Genomic DNA, 14,677 nt, shown 5'->3' with positions numbered 1-14,677 from the left:
CACTGCAACTGTGCATGCTAAGTCAGTGGAATGGGGATTACTCAGACTTGTCCCCTTCTCTGAATCTGGATCAAGAGACCAGAAATTCTCTTCTATGGTGGCTTTCTCGGCCACATCTGTCCAGGGGGATGCCATTCAGCAGACCAGACTGGACAATTGTAACAACAGACGCCAGCCTTCTAGGTTGGGGCGCCGTCTGGAATTCTCTGAAGGCTCAGGGACAATGGAGTCAGGAGGAGAGTCTCCTGCCAATAAACATTCTGGAATTGAGAGCAGTTCTCAATGCCCTCCTGGCTTGGCCCCAGTTGACAACTCGGAGGTTCATCAGGTTTCAGTCAGACAACATCATGACTGTAGCTTACATCAACCATCAGGGAGGGACAAGAAGCTCCCTAGCAATGATGGAAGTATCAAAGATAATTCGCTGGGCAGAGTCTCACTCCTGCCACCTGTCAGCAATCCACATCCCGGGAGTGGAGAACTGGGAGGCGGATTTCTTAAGTCGTCAGACTTTTTATCCGGGGGAGTGGGAACTTCATCCGGAGGTCTTTGCCCAAATACTTCGACGTTGGGGCAAACCAGAGATAGATCTCATGGCGTCTCGACAGAACGCCAAGCTTCCTCGTTACGGGTCCAGATCCAGGGATCCAGGAGCAGTCCTAATAGATGCCCTGACTGCACCTTGGGACTTCAGGATGGCTTATGTGTTTCCACCCTTCCCGATGCTTCCTCGATTGATTGCCAGAATCAAACAGGAGAGAGCATCAGTGATTCTAATAGCGCCTGCGTGGCCACGCAGGACTTGGTATGCAGACCTGGTGGACATGTCATCCTGTCCACCTTGGTCTCTACCTCTGAAACAGGACCTCCTGATACAGGGCCCTTTCAAACATCAAAATCTAACTTCTCTGAAGCTGACTGCTTGGAAATTGAACGTTTGATTTTATCAAGACGTGGGTTTTTGGAGTCAGTTATTGACACCTTAATACAGGCTAGGAAGCCTGTTACCAGAAAGATTTACCATAAGATATGGCGTAAATACCTATATTGGTGTGAATCCAAAGGTTACTCTTGGAGTAAGGTTAGGATTCCTAGGATATTGTCTTTTCTACAAGAAGGTTTAGAAAAGGGTTTATCTGCTAGTTCATTAAAGGGACAGATCTCAGCTCTGTCCATTCTGTTACACAAACGTCTGTCAGAAGTGCCAGACGTTCAGGCTTTTTGTCAGGCTTTGGCCAGGATTAAGCCTGTGTTTAAAACTGTTGCTCCGCCATGGAGTTTAAACCTTGTTCTTAACGTTTTACAGGGTGTTCCGTTTGAACCCCTCCATTCCATTGATATAAAGTTGTTATCTTGGAAAGTTCTATTTTTAATGGCTATTTCCTCGGCTCGAAGAGTCTCTGAGTTATCAGCTTTACATTGTGATTCTCCTTATTTGATTTTTCATTCGGATAAGGTAGTTCTGCGCACTAAACCTGGGTTCTTACCTAAGGTAGTCACTAACAGGAATATCAATCAAGAGATTGTTGTTCCTTCTTTGTGTCCAAATCCTTCTTCGAAGAAGGAACGTCTTCTGCACAATCTGGATGTAGTTCGTGCCCTGAAGTTTTACTTACAGGCAACTAAGGAATTTCGACAAACGTCTTCCCTGTTTGTCGTTTACTCTGGTCAGAGGAGAGGTCAAAAGGCTTCTGCTACCTCTCTTTCTTTCTGGCTTCGTAGCATAATTCGTTTAGCCTATGAGACTGCTGGACAGCAGCCTCCTGAAAGAATTACAGCTCATTCTACTAGAGCTGTGGCTTCCACTTGGGCCTTTAAGAATGAGGCCTCTGTTGAACAGATTTGCAAGGCTGCAACTTGGTCTTCGCTTCATACTTTTTCCAAATTTTACAAATTTGACACTTTTGCTTCCTCGGAGGCTATTTTTGGGAGAAAGGTTCTTCAGGCAGTGGTTCCTTCTGTATAAAGAGCCTGCCTATCCCTCCCATCATCCGTGTACTTTTGCTTTGGTATTGGTATCCCAGAAGTAATGATGACCCGTGGACTGATCACACTTAACAGAAGAAAACATAATTTATGCTTACCTGATAAATTCCTTTCTTCTGTAGTGTGATCAGTCCACGGCCCGCCCTGTTTTTTAAGGCAGGTAAATATTTTTTAAATTATACTCCAGTCACCACTACACCCTTGGTTTCTCCTTTCTCGTTGGTCCTTGGTCGAATGACTGGGAGTGACGTAGAGGAGAGGAGCTATATGCAGCTCTGCTGGGTGAATCCTCTTGCACTTCCTGTTGGGGAGGAGTAATATCCCAGAAGTAATGATGACCCGTGGACTAATCACACTACAGAAGAAAGGAATTTATCAGGTAAGCATAAATTATGTTTTTTTATTTTGGTTTTTTTTTTTATTTTCATAGGGCTATTAGATTAGGTATAATTAGTTTAAATATTTGATAATTTAGTTTTTATTTTGTGTAACTTACGGCTAGATTACGAGTTTTGCGTTATGGCTGAAAAAGCCTCATAACGCTGCTTTTTCACTACCGCTGGTATTACGAGTCTTGCAGGTATATCTGTACCGCACACTTTTTTGGCCGTAACGCAGCGTAACTACCGCAACTTTCAAAAAGTCCTTTTTTAATGGCGCCGGTATTACGAGTTTGCCTGGGAGGCCAAAAAGTGAACGGTACAGCCAGTACCGTCAAGATCCATAACGTAAACTGAAAGTCAGTAGTTATAGGTTTTACGCTACAAAGCTGTAACATAGAACTCATAACTAAAGTGCTAAAAAGTACACCGCCACTATAATAAACATATTAACCCCTAAACCGCCGCACTCCCACATCGCAAACACTAGTTAAATATTATTAACCCCTAATCTGCTGTCCCTAACATCGCCGCACCCTACATTACTGTTATTAACCCCTAATCTGCCGCCCCCAACGTCGTTGCCACTATACTAAAGTTATTAACCCCTAACCCTAAGTCTAACCCTAACATCCCCTACATTAATATAATTAAAATAAATCTAATTAAAAATTCCTATCATTAACTAAATAATTCCTATTTAAAACTAAATACTTACCTATAAAATAAACCCTAAGCTAGCTACAATATAACTAATAGTTACATTGTAGCTAGCTTAGGGTTTATTTTTATTTCACAGGCAAGTTTGTATTTATTTTAACTAGGTAGACTAGTTAGTAAATAGTTATTAACTATTTACTAACTACGTAGCTAAAATAAATACAAATTTACCTGTAAAATAAAACCTAACCTGTCTTACACTAACACCTAACCTTACACTACAATTAAATAAATTACATTAATTAAATACAATTAACTAAATTACAAAAAAACAAACACTAAATTACACAAAATAAAAAATAAATTATCAGATATTTAAACTAATTACACCTAATCTAGTAGCCCTGAAAAGGGCATTTGTATGGGCATTGCCCTTAAAAGGGCATTTAGCTATTTTTCTGCTCAAACCCTAATCTAAAAATAAAACCCACCCAATAAACCCTTAAAAAAACCTAACACTAACCCCCGAAGATCCACTTACAGTTTTTGAAGACCGGACATCCATCCTCAACAAAGCCGGGAGAAGTCTTCATCCAAGCAGCAAGAAGTCCTCAACAAAGCGGCAGAAGTCTTCATCCAAGCCGGCAGAAGTCTTCTTCCAGGCGGCATCTTCTATCTTCGTCCATCCGGTGCAGAGCGGCTCCATCTTCAAGACATCCGGTGCGGAGTATCCTCTTCTGACGACGGCTAACGAAGAATGAAGGTTCCTTTAAGGGACGTCATCCAAGATGGCATCCCTTGAATTCCGATTGGCTGATAGAATTCTATCAGCCAATCGGAATTAAAGGTGAAAAAATCCTATTGGCTGATGCAATCAGCCAATAGGATTGAGCTTGCATTCTATTGGTGTTCCAATCAGCCAATAGAATGCAAGCTCAATCCTATTGGCTGATTGGATCAGCCAATAGGATTGAAGCTCAATCCTATTGACTGATTGCATCTAACAATAGGATTTTTTCACCTTTAATTCCGATTGGCTGATAGAATTCTATCAGCCAATCGGAATTCAAGGGACGCCATCTTGGATGACGTCCCTTAAAGGAACCTTCATTCTTCAGCAACCATCGAAAGAAGAGGATGCTCCGTGCTGGATGTCTTGAAGATGGAGCTGCTCCGCGCCGGATGGATGAAGATAGAAGATGCCGTCTGGATGAAGACCTCTGCTGGCTTGGATGAAGACTTCTGCCGCTTCATTGAGGACTTCTCCCGTCTTCGTTGAGGACTTCTTGCCGCTTGGATAAAGACTTCTCCCGGCTTCGTTGAGGATGGATGTCCGGTCTTCAAAAACTGTAAGTGGATCTTCGGGGGTTAGTGTTAGTTTTTTTAAGGGTTTATTGGGTGGGTTTTTATGCCCAAACCCTAATCTGAAAATAAAAGAGCTAAATGCCCTTTTAAGGGCAATGCCCATCCAAATGCCCTTTTCAGGGCAATGGGGAGCTTAGGTTTTTTTAGATAGTATTTTATTTGTGGGGTTGGTTGTGTGGGTGGTAGGTTTTACTGTTGGGGGGTTGTTTGTATTTTTTTTTTACAGGTAAAAGAGCTGATTTCTTTGGGACAATGCCCCGCAAAAGGCCCTTTTAAAGGCTATTGGTAGTTTAGTTTAGGCTAGGGTTTTTTTTTTATTTTGGGGGGGCTTTTTTATTTTGATAGGGTTATTAGATTAGGTGTAATTAGTTTAAATATCTGATAATTTATTTTTTATTTTGTGTAATTTAGTGTTTTTGTTTTTTGTAATTTAGTTAATTGTATTTACTTAATGTAATGTATTTGATTGTAGTGTAAGGTTAGGTGTTAGTGTAAGACAGGTTAGGTTTTATTTTACAGGTAAATTTGTATTTATTTTAGCTAGGTAGTTATTAAATAGTTAATAACTATTTACTAACTATTCTACCTAGTTAAAATAAATACAAACTTAGCTAAGATAAAAAACCTAAGATAGATACAATGTAACTATTAGTTATATTGTAGCTAGCTTAGGGTTTATTTTAAGTAAGTATTTAGTTTTAAATAGGAATTATTTAGGTATTAATAATAGGTTTTATTTAGATTTATTTTAATTATATTAAAATTAGGGGAGTTAGGGGTTAATAACTTAAGTATAGTGGCGACGACGTTGGGGGCGGAAGATTAGGGTTTAATAAATGTAGGTATGTGGCGGCGATGTTAGGGGCGGCAGATTAGGGGTTAATAAGTATAGGTGGGTGGCGGCGACAATTGGGGCGGCAGATTAGGGGTTAATAAGTGTAATGTAGGTGGCGGCGGCAGATTAGGGGTCAATAAGTGTAGGTAGGTGGCGGCTACATTGGTGCGGCAGATTAGGGGTCAATAACTGTAAGGTAGGTGTCGGCGATGTTGGGGTGCGGCAGATTAGGGGTGTTTAGACTCGGGGTTTATGTTAGGGTGTTAACTTTTGTTTCCCCATAGGAATCAATGGGGCTGCTTTATGGAGCTTTACTCTCCTTTATTGCAGGTGTTAGGCTTTTTTTCAGCCAACTCTCCCCATTGATGTCTATGGGGAAATCGTGCATGAGCACGTAAAACCAGCTCACCGCAGCGCTGGTATTGGAGTGCGGTATGGAGCTCAATTTTGCTTTACGCAGCAATATTGCCTGCTAACGCCGGGTTTATGAAAACCTGTAATACCAGCGCTGTAGGTAAGTGAGCGGTGACAATAACTTGCAAGTTAGCACCGTGCCGCTCATAACGCAAAACTCGTAATCTAGCCGTTGGTGTTTTTTATTTTGTGTAACTTAGTAATTCTTTATTGTAGATTTAAATAATTTGAGTAGGATTAGGTTTTTAACTATGTAATATAGTTATTTCAATTGTTAGTTTAATGTAATTTGAGTATAATAGTTAGGGTAAGTTAATAGTTTAATATAGTTTAATGTAATTTTAGTATAATAGTTAGGGTAGTTTAATTAATAGTTTAATATAGTTTATTTTAATTCTACAGGTAAGTTTAAATTTATTATAAGATAGGGATGAGTTAATATTTAATTTAAAGTTTGCGGGTTGTTAGGTTTAGGGGTTAATAGAGTAATTTAGTTTATGGCGAAGTGGGGGGCTGGTGGTTTAGGGGTTAATAGGTTTAGTAAGTGGTAGTGATATGGGAGGCCAGGGGTTTAGGGGCTAATACATTTAGTTAGTTGCGGTGGGCTCCGGGAGCGGCGGGATACGGGTTAATACATTTAGTTAGTTGCGGCGGTGTCGGGGAGCGGAGGAATAGGGGTTAATAACTTTATTAGAGTTGTGGTGGGTTCCGGAAGTGGCAGATTAGGGGTTAATATATTTAGTTAGTTGCGGTGGGCTCCGGGAGCGGCGGGATAGGGGTTAATACTTTTATTTAGTTGCGGTGGGGTCCGGGAGTGGCGGGATAGGGGTTAAACATTATAGTATAGTAGCGGTGTTTAGTGACAGGGTATTAATAAAGTTGGGAAAAAGCCGAATAGCAGCGAGATCAATGACTGTTTAGTTAACAACAGTCCGCTGCTCATCGCCCCATACTTGGTGCGCAGCTTTTTGACAGCTTTTTAATAAATAAGCGTATTCAGGTCCGCGGCCGCAATGTTAGACGAGCGTATTGGTGCCGGCGAATGCAGCATAGCTGACGGCTTGATAAGTAGGCCTCCATGTCTTGTGTACCATCTCCTTAGCTCACCCTCAGATTAGCACTTGACTGGAGCGATATCCAACATGAATTTTCTCCCCATAGAAGTCTATTTTGTGAAGGATTTAGCAAACGCACACTTTTGGAGCGGTAAAAAAAAAAACTTTGGACTTGTAATATGAGCACAAAAAAATTGAAGCACTATTGATTGTGCTAGAGTGATGTTGCACTCCACTTTTAATCTAGGTGAAAATGTTAAATTTTTCATAACATAACACAACTTGCCAATGCACTTTTATTATTTGTTTTTGCTTGGTTTTGCTGCAATTTAATACATGCTACACAGTGATTGGTTGACATGTGCAGGCACTTGTTTATATCTGTTTCTAATTGGCCGCAGAAAAGAGGCTTTTCAAAGCATTGTTTCTATAAAAAAGAAAAAAAGACAGGGTTAACATGCTTTTAGAACATTTATTTTGTATGCAGATCTGTCACAATAAAGTTAAACATTTCTAACAGATAAATACAAAATTTTCTTTAATGTGCCTTTAAATTGAAACCACTTTTCCTTTCTCGAGGAAAAAAGAAAACTCTGATTATGTATCTTTAATTAACGTTTTGTTTCTCATCATTTACTGTATTTTTTTTTATCTAGAGTACCATAACTTGACCTTTGACATACAAAGCGCCAACAAATATATCCAAGTGTCACGTAATGGTTGTGAAGCAAACCACACCCGGATATCAGTACATAATGTCCCTGAGCTTCAGGAACAATTCAACAATTGGCAGGTCATGTGTACAGATGGATTCCACCAAGGTCGCCATTACTGGGAAGTGGAAATCTCTGATTTTTTTGTGCATGTTGGGGTGGCATATGGATCCCTGTCTCGTAACGGAGGCGACGAAAATAAAATAGGACACAACCGGTTTTCCTGGAGCCTGCAAATACTCAGCACCCGCCACTCAGTCTGGCACGACAACAAAGAGGAGAAGTTGCAGATGCCCAAATATAAGAAAATTGGAGTCAGTCTGGATTATAATGCCGGCAGCCTAATTTATTATGGCATTAAAGATGGTAAACTCAATCTCCTCCACTCCTTCAGTTGCACCTTCTCAGAGGTGATATATCCCATCTTTTGGATTGGAGAGGGTGCCTCTGTTGTACTGTGCCAAGTTTCTTAGCCCCCATGTTTAGCCACTGCTCCTGATGATGCTCGGTAGAGCTGTTCTTGCGATGCACCTGTGCTTCACCGTAAAGATGCTGATTGATGCGTGAGCTCATACTTTGCACTAATGCAGAGACTTATTCTCCAGTAAACTAAGTTATCTCTGTCCCTAAACAAATATTTTTAAGATGGTACCAGCAAAACAGCTCAAATTCTTACTTATGTCATTTTAAACTAAGAAAATTAAATAATAGAAATTAATTGGGAAATTGTTTAAAATTGTAATCTCTGGGCCGATTTTACTACTGCCCGAATGGTGGCTAATCCGCCGGAAACAGGAGTTAAGAAGCAGTGGTCTTAAGAACGCTGCTCCTTAATTCGTAAGCCTCCTCTGAGGCTGCGGACATCAATCTGCCCAATCGTGTATGATCGGGTTGATTGGCACCACCTGCTAGCAGCCGATTGGCCGCAAATCTACAGGGGGCGGCATTGCACAAGCAGTTCACCAGAACTGCTTGTGCAATGTTAAATACCTACAGCGTATGCTGGCGGCATTCAGCGATGTCTGGCGGACATGATACGCTACAGCGGATCATGTCCGCCAGACATTGATAAATCGGCCCCTCTATCTGAATCATGAAAGAAACATATTGGGTTTTATATCCCTTTAATACCCTGATAGAAAATACATGAATATGAAAACAGAGGGGATTGTAAAACACAATGCGCTGAAAGCAGAGTAATCTGATTTGTATTGGTAGCGGGATTTCATTTTTTAATTGTGCTCCCTGACAAATTTGCTCTCCCTTAGCAAAGTTTATTTTTACTTTACTTTCTGAGGGACACTAAACTCAAATTTTTTCTTTCATGATTCAGATAGAGCAGAAATGTTAAGCAATTTTCTAAGTTACTCCTACTATCAGTTTTTCTTCGTTCTCTTGATATCTTTATTTAAAAAGCAGGAATGTAAAGCTTAGGAGCCTGCCTCTTTTTGGTTCAGCACTCTGGATAGTGCTTGCTTATTGGTGACTACTTTCAGCCAACCAATAAGCAAGCATAACCCAGGTTCTGAACCAAAAATGGGCCGGCTCCTAAGCTCTTCCTGCTCTTTAAATAAAGATAGCAAAAGAACGAAGAAAAATTGATAATAAGAGTAAATTAGAAAGTTGCTTAAAATTGCTGCTTTATCTGAATCATGAAGGAAAAAATTTGGATTTAGTGTCCCTTTAGAAACATCTCACAACTCGCAGGGACAGGTGGTTTTTTAGATCATTCCCTGAGGGCATGATCTAAAATATATCTGACCCTGTAACATTTTGATCATCAGGACCTCAGTCTCCTTGTCAGCAACAAACGGACATGAGGCTGATACAGTTACACTGATAAGCTGCATTAGACAAAAAAAGTAGCATGACTGTTACGTTGACAACTTGGTTTGTAAAAACAAAATACAAAAAAAGTACTTTGTATTTTCTTTATTTATAAGGGACATATACGTATATAATTAGTACAGAAGTTTTATGTAGTTTCATTTATGTTATGCTCAGTCACTGGGGGGTAAGGTACGGCAAGACATAGCGGTAAATGTAAAGATTTTAGATTTATGTTCTTGTAACACAACAGCAACACAGAGGTTTTGTAAAAACAAAGCAGAAGATATTTATGTTTTTTTAACATGCAACATTGCTTTTTTTTTTTTACTGTTATTAATTTAATACTTAAAGCAACTTTATGTCCGGGATATAAAAAATATTTTATTGTATATTATTAAAATGATGAATGTCACACATTTGCATACTTTTATTTATGTTTACGTGTATTGTAAAGATCGCCCAATCCTGCTTCAGCATCTTTAGGCAGAAGACGATGCTACCAATCAGAACCCATTATAGAACTCTTACGCTCTAATGGAACTTACTCCCAAGGTAAAGTGCCAAACCGATAAGCAGATGGGAGTGTGGCTAGGAAGGTATAGGGTAAGGTGTTAAAGGGATAGTAAACACCAAAAATGTTATTGTTTAAAAGATAGATAATCCTTTTATTACCCATTCCCCAGTTTTGCATAACCAACACTGTTATATTAATACAGTTTTTACCTCTGTAATTACCTTGTATCTAAGCCTCTGCAGACTGCCCCCTTATCTCAGATCTTTTGACAGACTTGCATATCAGGCATTTGGTGCTGACTCTTAAATAACTCCACGTGCGTGAGCACAATGCTATCTATATAAATCAGATGAGCTAATGCCCTCAAGCTGTGAAAAACTGTCAAATGCATTCAGATAAGAAGCGGCCTTCAAGGGCTTAGAAATTAGCATATGAGCCTACCTAGGTTTAGCTTTCAACTAAGAATACCAAGAGAACAAATTAATTTGATGATAAAAGTAAATTAGAAAGTTGTTTAAAATGACATGCCCTGTCTAAATCATGAAAGTTTAATTTGGACTTTACTGTTCCTTTAAGAATAAAACTGTAAAAATACCCTATTCACTGCAGGGAATCTACTGCTTGACGGTATGTTTCATACATTTTCTTTATCCAGTATGGCAGCTATGGAGAATGCATGGCACAAGTGCAAGTAGCAGTTCCTGTGCAGTGCCAAGGTTGCCACCCATTGAGGTTCCAGCTAAATATCCCCATTGCCTGTGTCCTAGGCCATTACTCCAATATCCTGGTAGATGAAGAGCAAGAGAGGGACCAGTGTAGCCACAGCGATTGTCTGGGAAGTCACCAGGTGAAGCCTCAGCAGCAGCACGCAGTGAAGTGAAGAGGTCATTAAAGGGACAGTGAGATTTTTATATAAAATGTTTTCTTATGTGTAATGAAACAACTTTGCAACTTAATTAATGCTTACCTGATAACTTATTTTCTTTCATGGCAGTGAGAGTCCACGAAACCGCCCTGAATTACTATAGTGGCTGCAGTCTTTGGCAACACAATACCCCTTTTATCTCTCTACTTTTCATTATCCTCAGCTTGACTACTGAGAGGGTAGGGGAAGTGGGAGGGAAGTTTGCCTTCTCCTGGTGGCCAGGCGAGGCATTTTCCCACAGGTCAATGAATGACTTTGTGGATTCTCCCTGCCAAGAAAGAAAATAATGTATCAGGTAAGAATAAATTATGTTTTTTAATACTACATTTTTACCCTATAATTCAGTCATGTTAGATCAAGAGCAAAGGAAAAACATGTATTAAAGAGTGGTCTTCCTGGAAGACTTGCGGCCAAAAAAGTCATACCTCCGATGTGGAAATGGCCTTAACTATGGACGAAAACACAGGTAATGGGGTGCAGAAAAATGGCAACAGATACTCTGGACTGATGAGTCAATTTTTGGCAGTAGCAGAAGGAAGTTTGTTTGCCTAAGGGCTGGAGAGCAGTACAAGAATTAGTGCTTACAGAAAACAGTGAAGCACAGTAAAGGTTCCTTGCAAGTTTGGGGCTGCATTTCTGTAAATGAAGTTGGGGATTTGGTCATAATTAATGGTCTTCTCAATGCTGAGAAGTAAAGTCAGATACATCATGCAGTTCTATCAGGGAGGCATCTGATTGGTCCCAGATTTATTCTGCACCATGATAATGATCCCAAACAACTATCTTCAGTGTAAAGAATAACAAAGAGTCCTGGAAGTGATCTCAACATCATAGTCGAGTCGGTCTCGGATTACATGAAGAGACACAGGGCCGGTGCTTGTGCAAGGCAGAACAGGCAGCCGCCTTATGGTGCCCCTACAGAGGGCCGAGAGCAGGAACTTGTGACTTAGTTACTGCACAGTACTACTGGAGCCGAGCAGCAGACACTGATAGGAAGAGACCTTGCAGCTGCTGAGACTGATCAACCTACTGTTGCTATTGGACAGAAGCAACTGATGCTGCCTAAATCCACAGAAGAACTGTGGTTAGTTCTCCACGATGTTTGGAGCAACCTAACTCCCTTAAAAACTGTGTGCAAGTTTGCCTAGAAGAATGATGCTGTTTTGATAGGTGGTCACACCAAATATTGATTTTTTTTTTCTTTTTTCTTTTGTTCACTCACTTTACATTTTGTTAATTGATAAAAATAGAATTACCTGTTCTATTTTTGAAAGCATTGTTACTTTAAATATTTTTTTCACACCTGGGTACAGAAGTGTGTGTGTATATATAAATATATATATATGTGTGTGTGTGTGTGTGTGTGTATGTATGTGTATGTATATATATATATATATATATATATATATATATATATAATTCCAAGTAATAGATCCGCACTTGCTGGACTTTCAAAAAAACAATAGTTTATTGTGTACAGTGATGTTTCGGGGAGTCAACTGTCCCCTTCATCAGACCCTGTTTGACCCTGTGTGGATCTATTACTTGGAATTGGATAATGCTGTTCCTGACACCCTGGCTCGTATCTTAAAGGGACACTAAACCCAAAAATTTTCTTTCATGATTCAGAAAGAGAATGCAAATTTAAACAACAATCCAATTTACTTCTATTATTTATTTTGCTTCATTTTATAGATATCCTTAGTTGAAGAAAAAGTAATGCACATGAGTGAGCCAATCACATGAGGCTTCTAAGTACAGCAACCAATCAGCAGCTACTGAGCCTATCTAGATATGCTTTTCAGCAAAGAATATCAAGAGAATTAAACAAATTAGATAATAGGAGTAAATTAGAAAGTTGTTTAAAATTGCATGCTCTTTCTATATCATGAACGAAAAAAAATGGGTTTCATGTCCCTTTAAGAGGTGAGAGTGCAATTCCCTATGAACTTTCATATATATATATATATATATATATATATATATATATATATATATAGATATAGATAAATATATATAGATATATATATAAAATCTTCTTTAGAGTGCACTCTAAAACAACAAACAATGTCACATCCACCGGGGTGCTAAATATGTGAGACAATACAGGTATCCAAGGGGAGATAAACACAGCACTCACCGTTTCTTTGCAGTATAAAACTTCACCTTTAATCAAAGTCAAATCAAAATCCATATCGTCCAAACGTTTTGGTGTCCATGCTGACACCTTTGTCAATAGATAAAGAGGGTTAAAACACAGCGCTATTTTTTAACCCTCTTTATCCATTGACAAAGGTATTAATATGGACACCGAAATGTTTGGACGATATTAAAGGTGACTTTTTATACTGCAAAAAAATGGTGAGTGCTGTGTCTATCTCCCCTTGGAGATATATATATATATATATATATATATACATACAGACAAAACACAGAAATGGACTGCACTCTCAGACTGGACTGGATACACATCATAAGTCACTGTAAAACTCACAGCCCTGAATACTTAAAGACAGCTGTAAAGCTTCCAGCAACTCGGGCAGTTAACCTCCAACCAGCCTGGGTGACAAGCCCATAGGAAAAATTACAAAACAAAATTATCAACAAAACAACATCTTGGGCCTACCTGGTAGGTGTGTGAACAGAAAAGACCACTCCCACATTTACCTGTATAAAGGTGACTGCCTTTCTGTCCCTCCTCCTCCTATTCCTAGTTCTGTCAAACATTTCAGGTACTGGAAAGCTTATGGTGTCAGCCAAAAGTGGCGTCATTTAAGGGAGACAGCACACACACGCTCTAATTATTTCTGACATCTGTCCGATACAGCATGGATCCTTTTTCAGCCTGCTGGAGTGTGAAGCGTATTATTTCCCCACATTAAGCCACAATGTTTACTTACGATTTATGTTTGCTGTTGTCAGCTTCATTGGTGCATGCCGTCAGTGATCTAATTTGTGCAGATTTCTAGAATTATTTAATCCATTTTGGGGGATAGATATATTGCTGCAAATTTTTTAGATGGATATTTTAAGCAAACTATTTGCTACCTTAAGGTGACAAACATAAACAGGGGCGCCACATGGCCTTGTACAGTTTGACAAAAACAATAAGAACTGGTAACAGTGAATGCACTCACATGTGATGTTGCACCAAAAGTGTAAAGTGCAAATCAAGCAGACTGGATTCTCAAGGTCAACCAGCAGACTGGTCTCCCGCAGTGCACCAGCAGCACAATCAGTGGGTCTTCTGGCAGACCCTCACGTCGAGGGAGGTTAACGATAAATGTTAAGCAAGTTGTAAAATCAAAAATACATTTATTACAATCAATATCAATATCACAGCTCAAACATACTTTTCCATTAGGTGCAGAGCCTACTTTTCCATTAGGTGCAGTGCCTACTTTTCCATTAGGTGCAGCATCTACTTATCCATTAGGTGCAGAGCCTACTTATCCATTAGGTGCAGAGCCTACTTATCCATAAGGTGCAGAGCCTACTTATCCATTAGGTGCAGAGCCTACTTATCCATTAGGTGCAGCACCTACTTATCCATTAGGTGCAGAGCCTACTTATCCATTAGGTGCAGCACCTACTTATCCATTAGGTGCAGAGCCTACTTATCCATTAGGTGCAGCACCTACTTTTCCATTAGGTGCAGAGCCTACTTATCCATTAGGTGCAGAGCCTACTTTTCCATTAGGTGCAGCACCTACTTATCTATTAGCTGCAGTGCATACTTTTCCATTAGGTGCAGCACCTACTTATCCATTAGGTACAATGCCTACTTATCCATTAGGTACAGTGCCTACTTATCCATCAGGTACAGTGCCTACTTATCCATTAGGTGCAGTACCTACTTATCCATTAGGTGCAGTGCCTACTTATCCATTAGGTACAGTGCCTACTTATCCATTAGGTACAGTGCCTACTTATCCATTAGGTACAGTGCCTACTTATCCATTAGGTGCAGCACCTACTTATAAATTAGGTGCAGAGCCTA

The 14,677-nt window shown here is 39.7% G+C and overlaps 1 protein-coding gene across 1 annotated transcript in view; it reads left to right on the top strand.

The window, feature by feature from the left end:
• Positions 1–9,650, top strand: part of TRIM65 (tripartite motif containing 65) — a 61,491-nt gene extending 51,841 nt beyond the window's left edge. Inside the window, exon 6 of the mRNA XM_053709157.1 lies at positions 7,352–9,650. Coding sequence (XP_053565132.1) covers positions 7,352–7,881 — 530 coding nt within the window. The 3' untranslated portion in view covers positions 7,882–9,650. The remainder of the gene's footprint in view (positions 1–7,351) is intronic.
• Positions 9,651–14,677: the final 5,027 nt, after the last annotated feature.

Source organism: Bombina bombina, chromosome 1, assembly GCF_027579735.1.
Source record: "Bombina bombina isolate aBomBom1 chromosome 1, aBomBom1.pri, whole genome shotgun sequence".
Lineage (NCBI taxonomy): Eukaryota > Metazoa > Chordata > Amphibia > Anura > Bombinatoridae > Bombina > Bombina bombina.
This window is presented reverse-complemented; position numbering and strand designations above follow the sequence as displayed.